The sequence below is a fragment of the Salmo salar genome, chromosome 01, assembly GCF_965601325.2.
Source record: "Salmo salar chromosome 01, fSalSal1, whole genome shotgun sequence".
In the NCBI taxonomy this organism is placed as follows: Eukaryota; Metazoa; Chordata; class Actinopteri; order Salmoniformes; family Salmonidae; genus Salmo; species Salmo salar.
In genome coordinates, this window is record NC_138291.1 from 148,388,253 (window position 1) to 148,412,584 (window position 24,332).

General features: G+C 42.5%; 1 protein-coding gene across 10 annotated transcripts in view; it reads right to left on the bottom strand.

Annotated features, from left to right (window-relative positions):
* Positions 1-24,332, bottom strand: part of LOC106565324 (guanine nucleotide exchange factor VAV2) — a 216,728-nt gene that overhangs the window by 155,793 nt on the left and 36,603 nt on the right. For all 10 annotated transcript variants that reach the window (XM_082955330.1, XM_082955327.1, XM_082955328.1 and 7 more), the window contains exon 2: positions 6,240-6,356. In XM_082955330.1, the coding sequence (XP_082811456.1) occupies positions 6,240-6,356 (117 nt within the window). The remainder of the gene's footprint in view (positions 1-6,239; positions 6,357-24,332) is intronic.

The following is a 24,332-nucleotide window of genomic DNA, read 5'->3' on the forward strand; positions in this document are numbered from 1 at the left end:
CATACATGTATTGTGTAACAATGTCCTAGGAGTGTCATCTGATGAAGATCGTCAAAGGTTAGTGCTTCATTTAGCTGTGTTTTGGGTTGTATTGACACATGTCCTTGCTTGGAAAATGGCTGTGTGATTATTTTTGTCTATAATCTAATGTTTTGCTTTCGCTGTAAAGCCTTTTTGAAATCGGACAATGTGGTTAGATTAACGAGAAGTTTATCTTTAAAATGGTGTAAAATAGTTGCATGTTTGAGAAAGTTGAATTATGACATTTTGTTGTTTTTGAATTTTCCGCCCTGATATTTCACTGCCTGTGTCCCTAGCGTCCCACCTAGCCCATAGAAGTTAAAGCTTTCCTGAATAACTGGGCTGCTGGCAGCATAAGCCTATGTGGCTCCAACCAAATAAGATGACTTGGGAGAATGATGATCTGCAACAGACAGCACACCAGTATCAGAAGTAAAAATACTGTGCCTTTCTATAACTTATAATCTGTCGAGAGTAGACATACAACTGATCCAAATGAAATGAGTGGAATGAAACGGTCAAATAACAGGGCTTTTGACCATTATTCAAATTACATTTACACTGCAGTTTAAAGCCTAGAATTGAATTTTACTCAATGTTACTCACTTGAAAATAATAAGGCAATTATTCATTGGATTGTGGTGTTGTAGGCTAGTCTAGGTAGGATCATTTTATTGTCCCTAAACAAGATCAATAGGGGAAATTTTTGAACTGCATGTCTTCACCTGTTCTTTCATGCGCAATGACGCACCTTATTGCAGATCTGGACAAACGATCCTACTACCACTATTGTCACTATGGATAGAGGGCAGGATATACAGTTAGACTGGTAGACTATATTGACTTGCGGCATAGTTAGTGCGTGGAAAAGCATAGTGCATAAGGGAAGTACAGAAAACACCTTGATAGAGGAGGCGCATGCAAGCAAATTTGGCTGTATTGAATATAAATCAGGGAAAAAACACACAACCCTCCTTAAAACAAAAAATTAAGTTAGACAACCCTTCCCAATTTTGGACCAGCACCCCCCACCCCAGTAAATGTCAAACTGTCCCTCAGAGACTACTAAAGAGAATTTTGATTCCTATGCCATGTTCTACATAGGACTACACTGTCAGTTTTGTCCTCCTATTATTTTGGGGTTGATGTTTGGTTGAACAGTATAAAGCAATCAGAATGGAGAAAGCCAATTAAAACCACTTGCCATCCTACCCTCTTAGAAAAAAGGGTTCTAAAAGAGTTATTTGGCTGTCCCCATAGGAGCACCCTTTTTGGTTCCAGGTAGAACCCTTTTAGGTTCTAGATAGTACTTGTTTCTAAGAGTGTAGGGTCATGCACTACCCATAAAGTATATCTAGAAGTTTTATTATTCAGAAACATCAAATACCGTAAAATAAAAATGATATACTGTCATATGTTATTTTGGTCATATCCCCCAGCCCTAAACATACTCAGAGAATAAAGAGGGAGGGTGAGACTGGAGAATGATGAGAGAAAGAGGGGGAGAGAGGGTAAAAGGAAAATAGATAAATGTGAGGGAAGAGAGAGAGAAATGGAAGCTGAAAGAGTGCAGTTTTCTCAAATTAATTGGGAAAGACAGGTGTCTGATGGTTGCAGAGTCTTCCCCCCACCCTCCACTTCCTTCTCTCTCCATAATTTCCCCTCCACCCACTTTCTCATTCTCCACCGAGGCAATCATTTAGCCAATGGCATCCTGCTCTACCTGACAGCATTCCCTCTCCTCACTGCTGGCATGACAACCAAAGGACACATTTACACAGCCAAGACAAACAGCCTTTCTCTTGAGAGACAGTCCTTGGATGTCTGAACGTTGCCTACTTCCAAACAAAGTCTCCTGATTGTTACTTAAAACCAGTGGCGACCCATCATTCAGGGCTGTTTTGAGGGGGTGGGGGCTTGCCGTTTTGCATATTATTTTGGCATTAATACGTGTGACATATATGTTTGCAACCAATGTAAAAAATATAGAATTAAGTTAATAAAGCCGCATACAAACAATGTCTATTTTTTGTTTTCTTGAGTAAGGCAGCTCCAAAATGCAGCTGTTTCAGCCTAGTTCAGTGCTTTCTGTGGTGGTGGGACAAGCCAGCAGAAAATACGGAGCGTTGCGCCATGATTGGCTCTGTGATTAAGGTGCTCTTTATCAAATTTTTAATGATAAACATTCAACATTGATAATGAAGCATGATTTGTGCCGTGCTCAAAACAACTTAACTCGGAACTGCAAAAACTTGATTTCATTGATTTCAAGACAACTGGGAATTCCGGAAAAAAACGAGCTCTGACTGGGAAATATGTTTTGAATGGTCATCCAACTTGGAATTGTGAGTCGGGAACTCGGGCCTCTTTCTAGAGCTATGACCTGAAGATCAATGACGCCATCATGACCTTGTTTTTGTCATGATTCGATCATGATTAGACCTTGAGTTCCCAGTTGTCTTGAAAGCACCATAAATCCATAGAATGCCAGACTTTGATGACAAAATTTGCCCACGAAGGACTGCCATGCCACCTTCCTGTTCAAGTGAGCACAGCACAAAAAGGTGAGTCCAAAAATGTATTGTATGCTGCTGCATAAATGAGGTAATATGCCAGGGAGATATGTGTACTGCAGCTAAGAAAGTAATACTAAGCGTATGTTGTGTAGTAAGCTGTTACTAGCCCATGTGCCTCACCCTAATAATATGGTCTATTTACCCCTCTTAATTTCGCCTACTGTTCTGACTTGGTGGTGCACATGTAGCCTATAACCTGTTTTAGAGAAATGTAATCATTGAATATTGTAAGAGCTTTCATTGTCTGCTTATATGCCCCCTTTATTTATCCTACGGTTCTGACTTGGTGTACAGGGAGAACACTGTAAGAACGGCCCATGTTCTGAATTCTGTTGCTGTACATTTAAAAAGTTCTAAACAAATATTTATATTGACTAAAGTTACATCAGTCCTAGCTTGCTCATTAATGTCTTAATTGAAATTACGGATTGCCTCTTATCTGCTTGTCGTCCCTTTATGCCATAGTTTGTACATCTCAACTGTCAGTAGAAACCACATTTGTTTAAGCAAGTCAGCCATATAAGCTATGTTTTTTTAAAGGCAGTAAATGAGGCTGAATTAACTGTTTCGCTGCCAGACAAGCCTTTGTTGATAGCCAGGTGTAGCAGTGGTAAAGTGTTGGGACTGCTGTTGGGACTCTGCTGTTGGGACAACTTTATGGGCACCATTTGTCACCGTTATAGTGCAATTAATGTATTATTTAGTGTTGTGTTGTGTAGTGGCTTTGCTGGCATGCATCCCACGTTTATACATTTTTTGCCCCACCGAGATTTACATGCTAAAATCGCCACTGCTCAAAACAATGGCAATTTTGATGTAGAGTGGGATGCAGCTGAAAGAGAGTGCAGTCATGTGCAACTGAGTTTGACTGTAAATTGTTCCCCTGTCCTTCCCATTACTTTAGTAAAGTGATTGTTGCTTCATCTCTGGGCTTCTTCTCATTGCACAGCCTGCCAGCCAATTTTGCACTCAAATGCACACAGCCATTGCAAAACGCCATTTACCTTGATGCCACAATATCAATTCAATGAATTACAGTCTGAAAGCTTGGCTAGTCCATGAATCAGTTACAATTCAAAGTCAGTTTCATGTAGAAATAATATAAACTGTCTTCGCTGTCTGCATTTTAAAGAACAATGCTTTGCCTAATGAAGATGACAGTGCAGGATGTCAGAACTTCCATCTCTCATCATCGGCCACAAGTCACAGACAGACCGGAAATCCCCCAATACTGATAAACGGTTAACAGGTGCAGCCTAATTATGCTCATCATCTCAACAGCCAAACAAACTGATTGCCATGTTCATTTAAATGACAGCCATGTTTCTCTGGGAAGCTAATTAAAAGGTAGAAAATCAAGGCTGTTGGGAGGTAGTGGAGGGAACGTTTAGACCCAAGCGTTCCCCCGGGTCTACTGTAATAAGCTGTTTTCATCGCTAATGATGTCATAATGAATATCTAATGAAGGGGGGATTCTGTCCATCTGTGTGGAACAAGAGCTTCTATCCCGGGGGCTAAGGGGTGATGGTGGTGAGAAAAGGAGAAGGGAGTTGGGGTGCAGGAGGAGGGTAGTGTGGGAGAATGTGTGGAGGAGAGAGGGGCAATGGTAGAAGGTTTGAGGCGGGGGGTTCCATCTGTTTCGACGACCCAGAACAAGATCACTGAGAGGAGGGTGGGAGGAGGTTCTGAGGGTGCAATTACTGTGCCTGCAGCACTGTGGGCCAGTTAGCCCCATCTCCCTCTGTCTCCCAATCATATGACCCGGGATAGGCCATCATTAGAGAGAGAGAGATGGATTGGAAGGGTGGAAAGGTGAACTCTGTTGCCCCTGACAGCCAGCCAGTGTAAACATACAGTATGAGAGGATGAGGAGAAGAAGAAGCTGATGAATCTAGATCAGATGCATCTGATTCAAGCCCCCTGATTCCCAACCCCTCTCACCCATACCCTGTGTTTAACATCATAAAACACTTTCAAGAAGAAAATCCATGTTGTACGTATAAAAAAGTTAACAAAGGAGTAGGAAGAAAAACTTCAAGAGGCTGTCTAACCAGCCTTTCTACAAGAAGACAAGTACCCTCCTTAATCTTTGCTTAACAGGGAAAGCACGCACGCACGCGCACCCACACATTTAAATGTAAGCCACATTAGAGGGGATCTGTTCACATCAATATATTATAATGTGATGCTTTCCCTTAATGGAAAATCAATGCGAAGACAAGCCTGCCACCTCTGAGACCATGAAAAACGCAATTTCCAAATTGACATGTGGAAGGTGTGTGGGATTGATTCTGACTGGGGCCCAATTTTAATATAATTTACTGTGAGCTCATTGACTCTCAGACATCTACAAAATGCCAAATTAATTCTCTCTCTCTCTCTCTCTCTCTCTCTCTCTCTCTCTCTCTCTCACACACTCACACACTCACACACTCACACACTCACACACTCACACACTCACACATAAGGATTTTCATGGGGTTAAATGCCAAAACAGTCAATGTCAACTGAGCCTGGAGAGCATGGCCAGAGGATCTGATGACACTCACAGTGAAGATTAAAGTATGTCTTATAACTAATTAAATCCTGTTCTCAGTCAGACATTTCCCCACACCTCAAACTTCAGCCCCGGAAGGCCATTTACACCATCAACAAACACCCCTGATCTGACTCATTCCACCTAGAGACAACAGTGGAAAAAATAGTCCAAACTAATCCTTGCATCACAGCATACTGTATAGTGGCACTACATATATACAGTATCCTATGACATCACTCTGCATATGTGCAATGCTTTAGTGACCCACTAGCCTGGAGAGACCTCAAGCATCCCCCATGGTTCACAGTAAATAGGATTAGCTGTAAAGAGAGGAATCCAGTTAAATGTTCCCTGGATCTAACACAGACACCTCCAGGGCACCCAGGGCAAGTGAAGAGAACAGGAGGGTTTAACTGCAAGCTGAGGCCCACACCCAGACAGAGCAGAAGCCATGGGATACTGTAATACCCCAGTGCTTATATCCTGTCCCTAACCCCCACCCCTCACAGTAATACCTGGAAATGAGTCAGCCTACTGCTGCTGAGCCACACACACACACACACACACACACACACACACACACACACACACACACACACACACACACACACACACACACACACACACACACACACAGCTTCCAGGAAAAACCATGTACCATCTCACACACTGGCATAAAACAAAGATACACATATTCACCCAACCACACTCACTGACACATGCACAAAGCGCTGACCCTGAAGGGACAGCGTATGCTCTGACAGCTGAAATGCACAATACCCTGCTGCTACAGCAGTCAGATCTGATTGTGAGCTGTAAAAACATTACTATTACATTTCACCCAAAACATCCCATATTGTAATCAAATCTGTACTGAACGAATCATTACAACAATACTGGCTCTCTATAACCAGGCATATTATATTTTCTGAGTAGCGGGAGCAACAGTTTTACCCTGTTATATCACATTGGGAAAAAAGATCCCATCTCCGAGTAAGACATTGGGCAGGGCAGAACACTCAACACTTCAATAGCTACACACACAGCCTTGTCATGAGGGCCCAAACCACAATGACCTCCCATTCAAAATCAATATCACTCACCTTGCCGAAGTCCCTGACATCAAACAGGTCAAATGGGTCAAACAGCTCACTGTTGCGCAGGCCAAACTTGTCGTGGCACACCTTGAGGAATGTCCGGATGTTCTTCAGACACAGAAACTGGAAGAGAGAGAAAGAAAACACCACAATGTCAGAAACCGTGTGGAGATCTGTGACGATGCGCACTTGTGTGTTCCCATCAGTCTGGACATTACACTGCATTGCTTTCTAGCCCGTCAAATGTAATAATTGTTTATGTTGCTAACATTCAGTGGCGGAAAAAGTACCCAATTGTCATACTTGCGTAAAAGTTAAGATACCTTCATAGAAAATGACTCAAGTAAAAGTGAAAGTCACCAAGTAAAATCCTACTTGAGTAAAAGTAAAAAAGTATTTGGTTTTAAATATACTTAAGTATCAAAAGTAAAAGTATAAATCATTTCAAATTCCTTTTATTAAGTAAACCAGACGGCATGATTTGCTTGTTTTTTTAATTTACGGATAGCACTCAGACATAATTTACCGACAAAGCATTTGTGTTTAGAAAGTCCACCAGATCAGACGCAATAGGGATGAAAGGGGATTTTCTCTTTAGGTGCTTTCCTGTCCCGCTAAGCATTCAAAATATAACGAGTACTTTTGGGTGTCAGAGAAAACGAATGGGGTAAAAAGTACATTATTTTCTTTAGGAATGTAGTGAAGTAAAAGTATAAAAGTAGTCAAAAATATAAATAGTAAAGTACAGATACCCCCAAAAATGATTTAAGTGGTACTTTAAAGTATTTTTACTTAAGTACTTTACACAACTGCTAACCTTTCAAGCATATTCCTATCGCTAAACATGTCGCACAGTTTTTTTTACAAAAGATAACACGCGAGTAGAAATGCTAACATTGTTTATTATAGTTTAAAGTTACATTGTACAGTATCGCCAACCTGTACCCACCACCGCGGCTTGTTTGTGGATCGATTTTTTGGGAGAGCGCCTCCCTGGTCCCATCCAGCAGGTGCACACACGCAGTAATGAGAAGGTTCTATGTTGAGGGGTATTTTCCTAATAGTGTTCTTCATCTGTTAAATGATGTATGTGCTGAGATGTTGTGATAATGGCCATTGAAATGATACCTATTGAATAATATTGATTATAGAGTGACGTGAATCTTAATTGACAAAAGTAAAAGAAGGAACAAAAACGTTGTGCTAAAATGAGGGACTGCTGTGAACATCTGAAGTATTTCTAGCTCAATCTGACTGCTAGTTATTACACAGGATCGGTTAATAAGCAATATCAGTGTGATATATTTTAGAGAATAGGCCTATTTCATTTCCTGGCCATGATTGACAGGCTCTCCACTTAATCCGCCTGTATGTATGTTAAGCGTGATTAAACACGATGACAGACTGACTGTGCTCCTGAGGCTCAGTCTAAGTCTGAAGTACTGTGGTGCTCTGAATCAGACAACACAGGCAGAGAGACCACCTGTCTCGTAGCATTGTCCTCCAAGCCATGTCATAGTATCTCATAGTATTATCACTGACTCAAACCCACACTAGGGTCACCTCTTCAGCTATAGGAGATGTGTTGTATGAACTGTGCTTTCCCTCTAGCATGGATTTAGACATCATTGGATTTGGAAGTACATATTAGACACCATTTGGTATAAGCCAAATATGCCTTATGCACTGATGTTGTAGCTACTATATGAACCTGCTCTCTATAGCAGGGATGGGCAACAGACATGGCCGTAGGACCAATTTCCAATTTAAAAAGAAACAATTATTTTAAGAACTCAGTCGGGATTATGGGTATGGATGTGGGTACGCAGACTCGCCAGCCACTGAGGGCCCTCATGATGAGTTCAGATTTGTTGTGGCCCCGATTAAATCTTTGAGCCTGAAACACGTCCTTGACTCCTTTCAGCTGCTATGGAATGCGTATTGATAGCAGGATGTACGTTACATTTGATTTTGGGGGGGGGGGGGCACCTGCTGTGTTTTCATGTTAGTAGCATTTTTAAGTGAATAGGCCTATGTGTTTGAGATATGATATGATCCGTTATTGTCCATTGTCATGGATATTCATCCTGTGTGTCCAGAACTCAGAGACCTTCTGACTCATTCACATTCATGCAGCACATCCCCACAGAGATAGTCACCGCACTGAGCCCTATAAGAGAGCCACACCGGCCAGCGACGAGAAATGTGATTGGCTAGCCCGCTGCCGTAGCATTTGCAGTTCACCAGCTAAGGTTATCATGTCTGCCGATCTTCAAAAGGAGAGGAAAAAAAGCGTATTCTTTTGCCAGGGATAAAAGGTAACATTTGCAAGAGGTGGTTGGAGTGGGTGGCTCCAGATAGAGATCATAGAAGTGACTATGTGGAGGACATTCTAATGCATGTAGCCTATTGTACATAACAGAGATGAGGGGGGACGGGGGAATTATGATCTGCTCAGTGGAAAACACACACACACAGACCAGCTCTGAACACACCCTTGGACACACTAAACATGGTCAGGTCCTCAGGCTGCTTCTGGCCTGAATACAACACACATGGGATTAGTCTGTGTTACCCCACATATCCATAGCTAGTCTTGTCTGTGATTTTTCAGTGTGAAATAGTTAATTTAATCTCGTGTCTCAAACAGCAATAAGCCATTTCTTATCAAGCCATTCTTATTATTGAGACATATTAGATTTGGTTTCACCAACAACCCTGCGTGTTTACAAAGAGTAGCCCAGTCCAACCTTGAAGACGCCACACAGTATCATGATCTGTCGTGAAACACAAACACCATGACCAGCCCGGAACCCACTGGCCATGGAAAAAGACACACCTGGAGGGAACACTGTGTGTGTGTGTATCTTCTAGCCTGTGTGTGTGTGTGTGTGTGTGTGTGCGTGCGTGCGTGCGTGCGTGGTCTACTGAAGTGGCATCTCCGACTTGGACTTCTGAGTTCTAATAGAGCAAACAACAGCCAACAACCGGAGTTAACAAGGAAGAAGACTTGTTGGTTTGGGGCGGAGAAGAGAAACAGGAAGAGAGGAGGATGACAAGGGCGAACAGCAAAAAGAAACAGGAAGCAAAAAGCTGTCATCCCCTAGGGGGATGGGGGGGGCTTACCCAACCCCACCCCGTCACACAGAGAATAATGCATTACCACAACCCTGTGGAGGTACCATAACCCTGGAGGGCACTGCATCCCCACTACTTCAGAAATGATGGGATGCAAATTAGAGCTTCCTCATAAACCCAAGCACTCTGAAATGAAAGAGATGGAAAGGGGGGGTGAGGAGGGGGAGGAGAAGGCGATGAGGGTTGTTTTGGCAAAACTGAGGTGCTTTGGTGTCAGGGAAAAGAGAAAACGATGAGGGGAAAAGCCGGGAAAGAACAAGCCCCGTGGGGGAGAGGAGGATGGGAGGAGAAGGGTTGTTGTGTCTGACTGAGGATGATGAAAAAAGAACAAGTGTGGAGCAACTGAGCAAGCTAGGGGGAAAAGAGGGGAATACAGTCTGCGGAGAGACAGGAGTGGAGAGATGAAGAGATGGATTCACGCAGACTGAGACAGCCGATATGAGTCAGTGACTGGATCAGACAGTCAGTCACAGTCAGTCAGAGGATTAGTTTAGTCAGTGGGAGAGAGTGAAGGCTGTCTAGGAGAGAGTCAAGCAGACCAACACAGTCATTTAAAACACAAAGACAGCGGCTGGTGCTGTGTGGTGCTACAGGAGTGAATCACTCCACACACCTCTGCAAAGTGAGAACAGAATTGAACAGAACACCGCAGGGGGGGAAGAGAGAGAGAGCAGCTTCCGTGGTTGCCATGGCGCTGTAACGCAGCCTAAACAGAGAGCTCTGTACATTTGTTACCTATTTTAGTTCTCGTTTAGGTTTAGTTTTTTTTAAATCAGCTTTTTTGTTTTTGATTAGTCATTGGGTTGTTGATTGGATATATCTAGTTGTTTATACCCACAGGGTTGCAGGACTGATGACAGGTTGGCTGGCTAGCTATCTGGCTAATGTACAATGTTTGCATTTAAAAGATGCATCTCAGCTCTGGCTGCTTTTTGATCAATGAGACCTGACTGCATTATGGAAATGGAGCGGCTCGTACTGAACATCTGCTCTGGACTGATGTGTGGTGGGCATTTCTTACGCTGTAGCAGCAGCAGAGGCATCACCCAACTGGGTGCTACACATTAGTTGTGGAGGAGTACGAAGTCCAGGCTACGGAGAGGCTGAGCTGAGGACGACATCAGGACCAGCAAGCCATCTCCGTCACTATCACCTGGCATCACCATCATCTGGAATCCCCTGGCCACCATCCTCTAACTCAGTTAAAGAACCTGAGATTGCTGATCTAGTGAGGGAGGCCTGCTCTAGGGCCTCGGCTAGATGTCGTCATGTCCTTTGTTTTGTTGTGTGTTATGTATAACCCACGTATGCCTAGTAGGTCTAGTCTACTGTGTAGCCTTCGACTACTATGTTTATGTTTGTTCATTTTGAACCATTTATTTAAGATGACCACTTTTGTGTATCATCCTCAATGATTTTAAATACATTATCCACATGCATGGTTGTACCATGTTTGAAATGATCAAATAAATCTATCTATCTATGGCCCACGCAACCCTTTCTTGTCCTCCACAGCAGCCCACATAAAAGAGGCTGCACTAATTCTGACAGATGGGTGAGGCGCTACAGGGAGAGAGGGGTGTGTGTGTGTGTGTGGTGTGTGTGTGTGTGTGTGTGTGTGTGTGTGTGTGTGTGTGTGTGTGTGTGTGTGTGTACAAAGACCGGGCTCTTCTGGTGAAGGATCTGTGAAACCGACAGTAGAACACCTCAAGTATTTCTAATACTGTGCTAGATACTACAGTATGTTGACTGCTTTGTGCTACGAGAACACACACATGGAAGTCCATGCTCTGTCTTTCATCCTCTCACCAGCCCTGCCCTTAGGCTTACAAACACCCTTCTCTCTGGGGATAGGTAGTCAGCCACACCCTGTGATTGGTGGCGTGTGTGAACAGACACCCAGGGGGCCTGGAGGACATCAGGGGGCCACAGACCCCCCTCCCTACTGTTATCCCTGACGGCAGGCAGACTTCCGGGTTGCACAGATGTTAAAGCCAGTCAAGAGAAATGCCCTGCTCAGGCTAATTGGGGAGGCAGACGCTCCATGAATAATACATGCGCACTATGCAAATATTAATCTGATAGCATTACCCCTAAAGCCCCATATAAGGGCATGGAGCACCCATGTTATTAGATCAAGCCCCAACACACAACACACAAAGCATTTCAAAGTTGCACAGGTTTACAGGTTTTTAGAAAGGTTAATCTCCATTACAAAAGATGATAATTCATTGGAAAATCCAGACTCCAGAGGGAGAGTTGCACTAGGTTTTCAGAATGGTTGAGATAATTGAGGCAAGTCCACCTTCACCTTTGCTCCCACTGTATATAAAGATGTAACCACACAAGCTAATTTCTTTAAGGGGCAGTTCTGAGATAAGAGGAATACTTGAATAGGGAAGTGTACCAGGGTTGGGTAGGTTACTTTCTAAATGTAATCCATTACAGTTACATGTCCAAAATTGTAATCAGTAACGTAACTTTTGGAATACCCAAACTCAGTAAAGTAATCTGACTACTTTCCGTTACTTAAGAGTCATTGGAAGAAAACATAAAGGATCCATCAATCGCATTTGGTGTGTCATCATAGTGGTCTTTGACTCGCTCAGGTGGAACAAACTTAACTGAATTGAATGTCATTGAGAAAAGAGAAATGTGTCATATTTTTTTCGCAAATATCCTTTCTGAATTTAAAATTAATCCAAGAAGTAATTATCTAGTTAACAAGGTATCTGTAATCTGGTTAAAATATTTTTGCTAGTAACGTAACTGACTACAGTTAAACATTTTTTTTATAATTACATGTGATCAGTTACTCCCCAACCCTTGAGTGCATAGTGCAACTAACATATCTTCTCTCTCGCGCTCTCTCTCGCTCTCTTTCTGTCAATTAAATTCAAGGGCTTTACTGGCATGGGAAACATATGTTAATATAATCAACAGAAGTGAAATAAACAATAAGAATTAACAGTAAACATAACACTCACAGAAGTTCCAAAAGAAAAGACATTTCAAATGTCACTCTCTCTCTGTCTCTCTTTCACACAAACACACAGGTCAATCTGCTGAAAATAGAAAACCAGTGAACTTCAGTCAACTGAAAGGAAGTCCTCTTTTAAGGGGGGAAAAAACTGTGTGATAAATGTGAAGTAGATCGGAGGAAAGAGAGAGAAAATAACTGTCATGAAAGTACTCTGCCTGCTGAAGCAGAACCATCCTCAGCTGGGAACAAATGTGCTCTCATGGATAATGGAGAGAATAGAGACGAGCTACTCCTTCAAGTTCACGGTACTACTGTCTCTCTCACAGTACTAGGCAGAGCTCGCCACAGCTAGATCCAACCAGCTGCAAAATAGATGTGCCTCAACATGTGGGCTACACAGCTTCAATCCCCAATCCACCCTAATCATGTGACGTCATCTATGCCATTGTCAATCAACAAGTGGACCTTTGAGTAAACCCTGGTGGGTGTCATCAGTCAGCCACTAGAATAGGCTGACTGATGTGTATGCCTCCACCACGTGTGTGTATTTGTGTGTGTGTATGTGTCTGTGTGTGTGTGTGTGTGTGTGTGTGTGTGTGTGTGTGTGTGTGTGTGTGTGTGTGTGTGTGTGTGTGTGAGTGCGTGTGAGCGAGCGAACGAGAGAGAGACAGAGAGCAGAGCATATTGACAACCATGGAAGGGAGAGGAGAGGAGTAGGAGATGATTGGACCCAGGCCAGCAGAAGACAAAAGACAGCAAAAAGCCTTTATCCCCTCAATTCTGTCTGAGCTCATTTTCCATTTCCTTTTCTTTCAATGCTTGTTTCCCCCTACATCTTTCTGCAAAGTAATAATTCATCACACTGCCTCCTCTGAGGTTGCAAATGGGTGACAAATTACATGCAATATTTCTTTGTTTTGTTTTCTGACACAGGGCTTTCACCCTCGCGTGACCAAGCCTATCTAGAGCGTGGTTAAGAATTTCCTTATGTCATCATCTACTTGGCTGCTCTGGTCACTCTGAAGAGTTAACTTCCTGTTGTCTTTAGACAAGCCAGAGGTATGGGCCAGAAAAAGTCAAGACCCACATTACCCCTGCCCTTTCCAACCCTGTTCCTCATAATTCAGTCAACTTGCAAAATCTGGGTGCAAACAAAGCTAATGTATGAGACCTATAGATGGACAACTGGGACGGCTGATTAAGAGGTTGTTTATGTACTCTAGGTGCAGAATGGGCTGTGTACCATAGACATTGGAGAGAAGCAGTGTGTTAGGAATCTCGGATTGTCGGTAGCATAGAAATAGAATCTCATTGTAGTTATGTTATTGGTAGTCTCAGCCCCATGAGTAATGTGTGGTGAAGGCTTCTGAGAATCAGAGACTACACCCGATCAATGGCCAGGTAATTTATGACACCAGAGTGGGGGAGCACAGGACTGCATTCATCTTCTCCCAGACCTTCTCCCTCCATCCTCACCAAGCTATTTTTCATAGCAGTGATTTAGATTCAGTCTTAGATCTAGCTCCTTCCGCATCATTCCCTGGGAAGGTCAGAAACACCATACATGGAGAGGGGGCTATCTATGTTTTTATAGCCCAGTGTAACAGCAGTATTGAGTGTGTTTTCGCCAAATAAAAACTAGTTTGGGTTCACTATAGGAGAGAGGTTTATACTAGCCTATAATGAGTTTAATTAGAAACACATTTTGTGTGGCATATTAGGAACATCAGCAGGCCCATAATACCTCAAATCCACCTGAAAAATCGAACCTGACATGCTTTATTCACACACCACGGCTGCTTTGTCACATAGCCTCAAACCAAACTTTGGATGTTGGCTTCTTTGTGCCTGTGACAATCCATTTTCTGCCTGCACCTCTTTAGCTTGGGAACACTAAATTAATATCATGATAATACATCTATTTTGCTTAAAAAACACTTTAGTCATATTGTAAAAAAAGAAAAGAAAAAAGAAAGCAATGTTGACATAAACAAAATAGACACACGGTAGCTGAACTATGTACATTATTTATTGGGACAGTTGACCATGGCATGCCGAGGGATGACTATCAAGGTTCAATACTCAGTTAAAGTCAATACATTTCTGAGATTATAATAAAAGCCTACATTATTCAAATGCTTTTATACCATGGGGAGGTCACCCCCAAGTCTCATCCCATACCTGAAATGAAACCTATAACATGAACATCTTTCTCTGAATTCAATTCTAAAATCAAAACCTATCTATGAAACAGCATGAAACAGCTCCCTCACGACGCCAGGACAGCGGAGTCAATCACCTTTCGGAGACACCTGAAACCCCACCTCTTCAAGGAATACCTAGGATAGGATAAAGTAATCCTTCTAACCCCCCCCCCCTTAAAGGATTTAGATGCACTATTGTAAAGTGGTTGTTCCACTGGATATCATAAGGTGAATGTACCAATCTGTAAGTCGCTCTGGATGAGAGCGTCTGCTAGATGACTTAAATGTAAATGTAAATGTAATGGAAATATAATGATAATCACATTAAAAAAAAACAGTATTAAAGCCTTTGAGAGGGCTTATGGCGTACTCGGCCTGAGGTGTAGAGGAATGTAAGAGAGTACAGCTGGTGTGATTCATGATTACCTGGAAGGTGACTAATGCTATTAACATGGAGAACAGCCTGTTAATTACCCATCAGCCTCTGGGGCTTTAATCAGCCTGCCTACCCTCCATGTGTCCACCAGTGTAAACAATCATTCAATCAGCCAGCCAGCTACCCAGCCAGCTCAGCTCAGGCAATTTACAGAATAAATTATGGGATTCTTATGATCTTTAGTGAGAAACAATAACATTATCATCCACTGGAGATACAGTTGAAGTCGGAAGTTAGGTTGGAGTCATTAAAACTCGTTTTTCAACCAATCCACAAATGTCTTGTTAACAAACTATAGTTTTGGCAAGTCGGTTAGGACATCTACTTTGTGCATGACACAAGTCATTTTTCCAACAATTGTTTACAGACAGATTATTTAACTTATATTTCACTGTATCACAATTCCAGTGGTTCAGAAGTTCACATACACTAAGTTGACTGTGCCTTTAAACTGCTTGGAAAATTCCCCAAAATTATGTCATGGCTTTAGAAGCTTCTGATAGGCTAATTTACCTAATTTGAGTCAACTGGAGGTGTACCTGTGGGTGTATTTCAAGGCCTACCTTCACACTCAGTGCCTCTTTGCTTATCATGGGAAAATCAAAAGAAATCAGCCAAGACCTCAGAAAACAAATTGTAGACCTCCACAAGTCTGGTTCATCCCTGGGAGCAATTTCTAAACGCCTGAAGGTACCACGTTCATCTGTACAAACAATAGTACGCAAGTATAAACACCATGGGACCACGCAGCCGTCATACCGCTCAGGAAGGAGACGCGTTCTGTCTCCTAGAGATGAACGTACTTTGGTGCGAAAAGTGCAAATCAATCACAGAACAACAGCAAAGGACCTTGTGGAAATGCTGGAGGAAACAGGTACAAAAGTATCTATATCCACAGTAAAATGAGTCCTATATCGACATAACCTGAAAGGCCGCTCAGCAAGGAAGAAGCCACTGCTCCAAAACCGCCATAAAAAAGCCAGACTACGGTTTGCAACTGCACATGGGGACAAAGATCATACTTTTTAGAGAAATGTCCTCTGGTCTGATGGAACAAAAATAGAACTGTTTGGCCATAATGAGCCTCGTTATGTTTGGAGGAAAAAAGGGGATGCTTGCTAGCCGAAGAACACCATCCCAACCGTGAAGCACGGGTTGGCAGCATCATGTTGTGGGGGTGCTTTGCTGCAGGAGGGACTGGTGCACTTCACAAAATAGATGGCATGAAAAAGGAAAATTATGTGGATGTATTGAAGCAACATCTCAAGACATCAGTCAGGAAGTTAAAGCTTGGTCACAAATAGGTCTTCCAAATGGACAATAATCCCAAGCATACTTCCAAAGTTGTGACAAAATGGCGTAAAGACAACAAAGTCAAGGTATTGAAGTTGTAACGCCCTGGCCATAGAGAGGGGTTTTTTGTTCTTTATTTTGGTTAGGCCAGGGTGTTACATTGGGTGGGCGTTCTATGTTCCTTTCTCTATGTTTTTGTATTTCTTTGTTTTGGGCCGTGTGTGGCTCCCAATCAGGCATAGCTAAAGCTCGTTGTTGCTGATTGGGAGTCACACATAAGGAGCATGTTTTTCCTTTGGGTTTTGTGGGTAATTGTTTCTGTTTAATGTTTGCACCTGACAGGACTGTTTGGCTGTCGGTTTCTTGTTTTTGTCTAATGTGTTCTTTCTTTAATAAATTCCTGAAGATGAACACATCCTCCGCTGCACCTTGGTCTCATTTGAACGACAGCCGTTACAGAATTACCCACCAACAACGGACCAAGCAGCGGAGGAAGGAGAAGCGCCAGGAGAGGAGCGTTCAGGATTCGTGGACTTGGGAGGAAATCCTGGACGGGAAAGGACCATGGGCTCAAGCTGGGGATTATCGCCGCCCGCAGTGGGAGATCGAGGCGGCGAGAGCTGAGAGGCGCTGGTATGAGGAAAGGGAGCGCAGCAGACACGAGAGGCAGCCCCAAACATTTTTTGGGGGGGGGGGCACACGGGGAGATTGGCGGAGTCAGGCGGTAGACCTGAGCCAACTCCCCGTGCTTACCGGAAGCAGCGTGGTACTGGTAAGACACCGTGTTATGCTGTGGAGCGCACGGTGTCCCCAGTGCGCGTTCAAAGCAGAAATAAATCGTTCTCTCTACTATTATTCTGATGTTTCACATTCTTAAAATAACGTGGTGATCCTAACTGACCTAAAACAGGGAATTTTTTACTAGGATTAAATGTCAGGAATTGTGAAAAACTGAGTTTAAATGTATTTGGCGAAGGTGTATGTACATTTCCGACTTCAACAGTATGTAACGAACAGCAGTGGATATATTGCACTGGCTTTTGAAAGGAGAAGTAACCATTTTCTGTGAATGTATTGCCTTATCCAATATCAATAATTAACTTTAAACCTGGGGCTGTCTTGACATACCTTTCCATAATGTTTTTGGCATGAATGTTTTTGGCATAGCCCTCTGACTGTGATAAGCAATAGCTGATGTAGGGTCATCACACTGATTCATCCCTAGCTGAAATCTTAACTTGTTATAATCTTAACTGACGTAAAATAAATTAAGCAACTTTTGGTTGGGGGATGATTTTCTGTTTGGGGGGCCCTTCTGGCCCGCTTTGACTTGTTGTTGTGCAGTGGGAATGCTGCCTGAGTAGAACAAGTTATTCAACACTTCCACAACATCGCTAAAGGTCAGTGTATTGCGTCAAACGTCTCATAACATTGCGCCGCAGGTCTAAAATTACACGTCATTTTCTGTCCGTGCTTCATATTCCTTGGCTGGTACTGACAGCGTTGTGCATGAAGCACACTTCCTGTTTACACTCCCCTGACAATTACATCGAAAAGCTTTTTGGCACCGTCCCTCCGAATTAATGACTGTTCAGATAAAAGCTTTCTCAGAGGTGTGTGTGTGTGTGTAGGGGTTGTCTGTCTGTACATTTTTAGACACCTCTCGTCATGGCAGGCGGTTATATCCGCTTGATGTGTATAATTTTCACATGATTTGAAGAAACAGTCATAAATTATCCAAACCTGTCTGTGTGGGATACTCGGCACCTCTACCCAAGGATAATTTAATTAACTTCTCAGATATCTATGACACCACCCGTCCTGTAATATAAAAGAGACTTGGGTAGACTACAGCAATGTCTGCTGTACCAAAGAAGAGATAGCAAGAGGCTCATCTCTTATCTGAGAGTAAAAGACAGCGAGAGAAAGAGACAGTGAGAGAGAGAGAGTTTTGTCAGGCGGATATGGCGATGAACAAGAGCTTTGCAGGATCAAACATGCAGTCTCTACCAGTGATCCTCCAGAAGGGGAGCAGGGAGGGGGGATGGGGAAGCATCAGAGAGACGGGTCCAAGCCACAGAGAGCTGGGGCTTTCATCAGCCAGCCTCCCAGCGCCAGCCCTGCCCTCTACTGCTCTACATGCAGCCAGCCTGGGAAAGAAGGCCACATGAAGGCACCTCTGTAGAGATCACAGTCCCAGTCAGTCACACAAAGCCTGCAGCAAGCAAAGTGTGTGTGTGTGTGTGTGTGTGTGTGTGTGTGTGTGTGTGTGTGTGTGTGTGTGTGTGTGTGTGTGTGTGTGTGTGTGTGTGTGTGTGTGTGGGGCTGCTTTTACATGAGGAATCATTTAAGGTTAATGTTTTCCCGTAAAGTGCATGCTAGAGTATATCAGACTAATACACGGTGCGGGACATGGACATGCTGGTTATCGCCTCAGAGGTGAGAAGGTACTAAACTGCCATGTTTCAGAACATACAGTACCAGTCAAAGGTTTGGACACACCTACTCATTCCAGGGATTTTCCTTATTTTGACTATTTTCTACACTGTAGAATAATAGTGAAGACATCAAAACTATGAAATAACACATATGGAATCATGTGGTAACCAAAAAAGTGTTAAACAAATAAAAATATATGTTATATTTGAGATTCTTCAAAGTAGCCACCCTTTGTCTTGATGACAGCTTTGCACACTCTTGGCATTCTCTCCACCAGCTTCATGAGGTAGTCACCTGGAATGTATTTCAATTAACAGGTGTGCCTTATTAAAAGTTAATTTGTGGAATTTCTTTCCTTCTTAATGCATTTGAGCCAATCAGTTGTGACAGGGTGGGGTGGGGGGGTATACAGAAGATAACCCTATATGGTAAAAGACCAACTCCACATTATGGCAAGAACAGCTCAAATAAGCAAAGAGAAACGACAGTCCATCATTACTTTAAGACATGAAGGTCAGTCAAAGACGTAAAATTTCAAGAACTTTAAAAGTTACTTCAAACGCAGTCGCAAAAACCATCAAGGGCTATGATGAAACTGGCTGTCATGAGGACCACCACAGACAGGAAAACCCAAAGTTACCTCTGCTGCAGGGGATAAGTTCATTAGAGTTACCAGCCTCAGAAATTGCAGCCCAAATAAATGCTTCACAGAGTTCAAGTAACAGACACATCTCAACATCAACTGTTCAGGAGACTGCATAAACCAGGCCTTCATGGTTGAATTGCTGCAAAGAAACCACTATTAACGGACACCAATAAGAAGAAGAGACTTGCTTGGGCCAAGAAACACGAGCAATGGACATTAGACCGGTGGAAATGTGTCCTGTGGTCTGATGAGTCCAAATTTGAAATTTTTGGTTACCATCGCTGTCACGTCCTGACCCTAGCAAGATGTCATTTTCTATAGTAGAGTAGGTCAGGGCATGACAGGGGGTGTTTTGGGTTGTTCTATGTTTTCCATTTCTATGTTTAAGTTCTAGTTTTTCTATTTCTATGTTGGGGTTGATCTCTAATTGGAGGCAGTTGATCCTCGTTGCCTCTGATTAAAGATCATATTTAAGTAGGGGGTTTTCTTCCTGGGTTTTGTGGGTAGTTGTTTTCTGTTTAGTGTATGTCACCTAACGGAACTGTTGTCAGTCGTTTTGTCGTTTTGTTAAAGTGTATTCATTAAAAAAGTAAATATGAGCACTATACACGCTGCGCCTTGGTCCCCTTTATACGACCCGCGTTACAATCGCTGAGTCTTTGTGAGACGCAGAGAACGGATGATCTCTGCATGTGTGGTTCCCACCGTGAAGCATGGAGGAGGAGGTGTGATGGTGCTTTGCTGGTGACACTGTCTGTGATTTATTTAGAATTCAAGACACACTTAACCAGCATGGCTACCCACAGCATTCTGCAGCGATATGCCATCCCATCTGGTGTGCGCTTAATGGGACTATAATTTGTCTTTCAACAGGACAATGACCCAAGACACCTCCAGTCTGTGTAAGGGCTATTTGACCAAGAAGGAGAGTGATGGAGTGCTGCATCAGATGACCTGGCCTCCACAATCACCCAACCTCAACCCAATTGAGATGGTTTGGGATGAGTTGGACTGCAGAGTGAAGGAAAAGCAGCCAACAAGTGCTCAGTATATGTGGGAACTCCTTCAAGACTGTTAGAAAAGCATTCTAGGTGAAGCTGGTTGAAAGAACGCCAAGAGTGTGCAAAGCTGTCATCAAGGCAAAGGGTGGCTACTTTGAAGAATCTCAAATATATTTGTTTAACACTTTTTGGGTTACTACATATTTCCATGTGTTATTTCATAGTGTTGATGTCTTCACTATTATTCTACAATGTAGAAGAAAAAAAATGTTACTGGTACTGTACATTCAAGTGACATGACAAGAGAACACACTATACTTTTCCACCAGAATGCATTGCAGGCATTCCCCGCCACATAAAGAATTAATCAAGTTGGTTTTCAACCTAAGTCTGATGGCCATAACAGAGCTTGGTTTTCAGTGAGAACTGAACAGACCTGTTATAGTGAAACTTCTCTGCTCTGGCTTAGGTTTTAAGATGGTCCCACAAGGCTGAGATGTGTGGCTTAGACAGAGGGGGCAAGGTAGCACACATCACACCGAATGCTCAGCGCGCTGTTGAGTCTGACCTCTGTAATTTTCTTGCAAATCTAAATGTAAAATCGGGTTGCACTCGGTTTGTAAGTATTCTCGGCAGGCAAGCACTATTGGTATGTTGGAGCCCTTAGAGGGGGCAGACAGAGATGGCTTCCCTCCCTGCTTATCGTCCACTCAGCTCAGCTGGCCACTGCCTCCAAAACTTATTTCAAAATAGGAGAGAAAAAGCTGCCACTCTGGATTTAGCCTACTTTCCAACATGCCCATTAATTTCAAAGCAGATGTCAAAAAAGAGGGGGAGGATCACTGGGACTAAGCCGCTAAATAACAGAGCTGAAAGACTAACGGGTGGGAACAGGAACAAACTCTGGGGAATGGGAGGAAAAGTTTTTTTTTAAACTAAGTAAAAACATGACCTAAGCTGCCATGGGGAATTATATATTAGTAGTGTTAATACAGCTTATAACTAAATCAATTTATGACTTGTGTTTTATGGAAATTAGGTATTGTTAGTGGATGGTCTGGCCGGGTCATCAGTGTGAGTGGGTGGTCGGAGTGTGAAGCATCCCACCCACCTTTCATTCCTCTGCCCAAACCTAATCTTCGGCCTATCCCTTCATCCCTTCATCCCACCCTTCCCACATGGCAACTCTCCTCCTCATCAGAGCCAAAACGAGGATATTTAGGGTGTGTGCGTGTGTGTCAGTGTGTGTCAGTGTGTGTGGCAGAGATTAGAGTTCTACTCGGAGCGCAGAGGGGAGGCAGGGATACAGTGAAGGGCCTCAGGATACAGCTCTGCCCTATCCACATGAGAGACTTGTCCATCCAATCCCAGATAGCGTGTGGATATATCCGAAGGAAATTCACTATATTCCTAAACAATGTTAACCATTTATATGTATATAATATCATAGTAATAGCAATACCTATGCAATTCTCATTAACTAAAGATAAAGTAAAAGAATCTCAGCTGACCTTTAAGTAATACATTGTATTGTGTTATTTGCATTCCATGTTAACACAATTAATGCAGAGAATGAGTCAGTGTCCTTGAGGTATGTTTATGATGTGTTACCACTGGGCTGAACACATTTTATAATTGCCATAATGCATGCAGCAGTTAGCAGCAGTAATCGCAGAGCTGGATTTCCTCATTCAGCAGTCCATTTCTGAAAACCACCAAACCATGTCAGCTTTCCTTGTCAGGGATATTACACTGTAGAGGTTGTGTGTCAGAGAGAGAGAATGCAGAGGAGAGAGAGAAAGAGAGGAGGAGAAAAGTTTACCCAAGAGCAAAGGAGAAGAGGAATCACAGAGTCTCCTGGTTCCAACAGGTCTAAACCCGCCAAGTGAACTCCCCTCTCCTCTCCCTAATCTACTGTAGAGCTCCACTCAGTGACATCATCAGGTTCCATGCCAGGACACCAGTCACCAGTCATCATAGAAGCAAATCTTTTTGTCTCTGGATCAACATGTGGTAAGACAGACGAGGCAGAGCCAAATCCACGCTCCAAGCCCAGTTTTATAGTTAGTGTAAGGGCCCAGACACACAAATTGCATTTGCTGGCCAAGAGTACAGTACTTAGCACCTCTGAATATCATTTGTGAACCGAGTGCGCACCGATGTTATATGTAGAATCGTGAGAAAAATTTCAGCAGTCAGACATCTACAGCGTCTACAGTGAATAATTATTTTACCAAACCAAAATTAAAGACATAAAATACAATGGAAGACTTTGGAGTACCTTAAATGATATCATGGGCAGAAAACCCAATTGATCTCCATCCATTATTGAAGTTGAAGGGTCATTTATAACAAAACCTATCGATACTGCCAATCATGTCAATTACTATTTCACTAGTAAAGTGGGAAAAACTCAGAAGTGAAATGACAACATTGAACAGTGAACAGAATAAAAATATCTAATAATAAAAGGATTGCTGTGTTGAATTTGGTCAAGTTAGTGTGGGAGAAGTGGAACATCTATTGCTATCCATCAAAAACCTTGATGGGAAACTATTGAGAATGGTAGTGCAGACTGTATTGCCCCTATTTGTTATATCTTTAACCAAAGCCTAAAGGAGAGCGTGTCCACAGGTGTGGAAGGAAGCTAAAGTCATTCCACTGCCTAAAAATAGAAGAAGCACGCTTTGCTGGCTCTAACAGTCGCCCAATCAGTTTGCACCCTGCTCTTAGTACTGAATTGTGTTTGATCAAATACAATGCTATTTTTCAGAGAACAAGTAAACTACTGATTTTCAGCATGCATATAGAGAAGGGCACTCAACTTGTACTGCACTGACTCAAATGACAGATGATTGGTTAAAATAAATGGATAATAAGATGATAGTTGAGGCTGTATTGTTAGATTTCAGTGCAGCTCTTGATGTTATTAATCATAAATTGTTATTGAAGAAACTTGCTTGCTATCGCGTTACATCACCTGCCATCACATGGTTATTTATCCAATAGAACCCAGAGAGTGTTCTTCAATGGAAGTTCCTTTAACATCAGATACGTACAGAGGTGTGTCCCTCAGGGCAGTTGCCTTGGGCTGTTACTCTTCTATATTTTTACAAATGATTTGCCACTGGTCTTACACACAGAATGACTATGTATGCGGATGATTCCACACTCTACATGTCAGCTCACTGAAAGTCTAAATAAGGAGTTACAGTCAGTATCAGAATGGGTGATTAATAATAAACTGGTCTTAAACACATCTACAACTAAAAGCATTGTATTTGTTTCAAAATATTCTCTAAGACCTAAACCACCGCTGGAGTTGTGTATAAAGTAGGGATGCACCAATATGACATTTTTGGATGATACTGATGTCCGATATTTTCCTTGCCAAAAAACCTGATACTGATATTTACAATTATAGTGGCCTTTTAAGCATTCTAGTACAGTTAAATAGTTGAAACACACACACACACCAAAAAGTTATTTTGTTGGCATTTACACTACCAATCAAAAGTTTGGTTCACTTAGAAATGTCCTTGTTTTTGAAAGAAAAGCTATTTTTTGCCCATTAAAACAACATCAAATTGATCAGAAATACAGTGTAGACATTGTTAATGTTGTAAATGACTATTGTAGCTGGAAACGGTAGATTGTTTATGGAATATCTACATAGGCGTACAGAGGCCCATTATCAGCAACCATCACTCCTGTGTTCCAATGGCACGTTGTGCTAGCTAATCCAAGTTGATCATTTTAAAGGCTAATTGATCATTAGAAAACCCTTTTGCAATTACGTTAGCACAGCTGTTGTCCTGATTAAAGAAGCAATAAAACTGGCCTTCTTTAGACTAGTTGAGTATCTGGAGCATCAGCATTTGTGGGTTTGATTACAGGCTCAAGACAGCCAGAAACAAAGAACTTTCTTCTGAAACTCGTCAGTCTATTCTTGTTCTGAG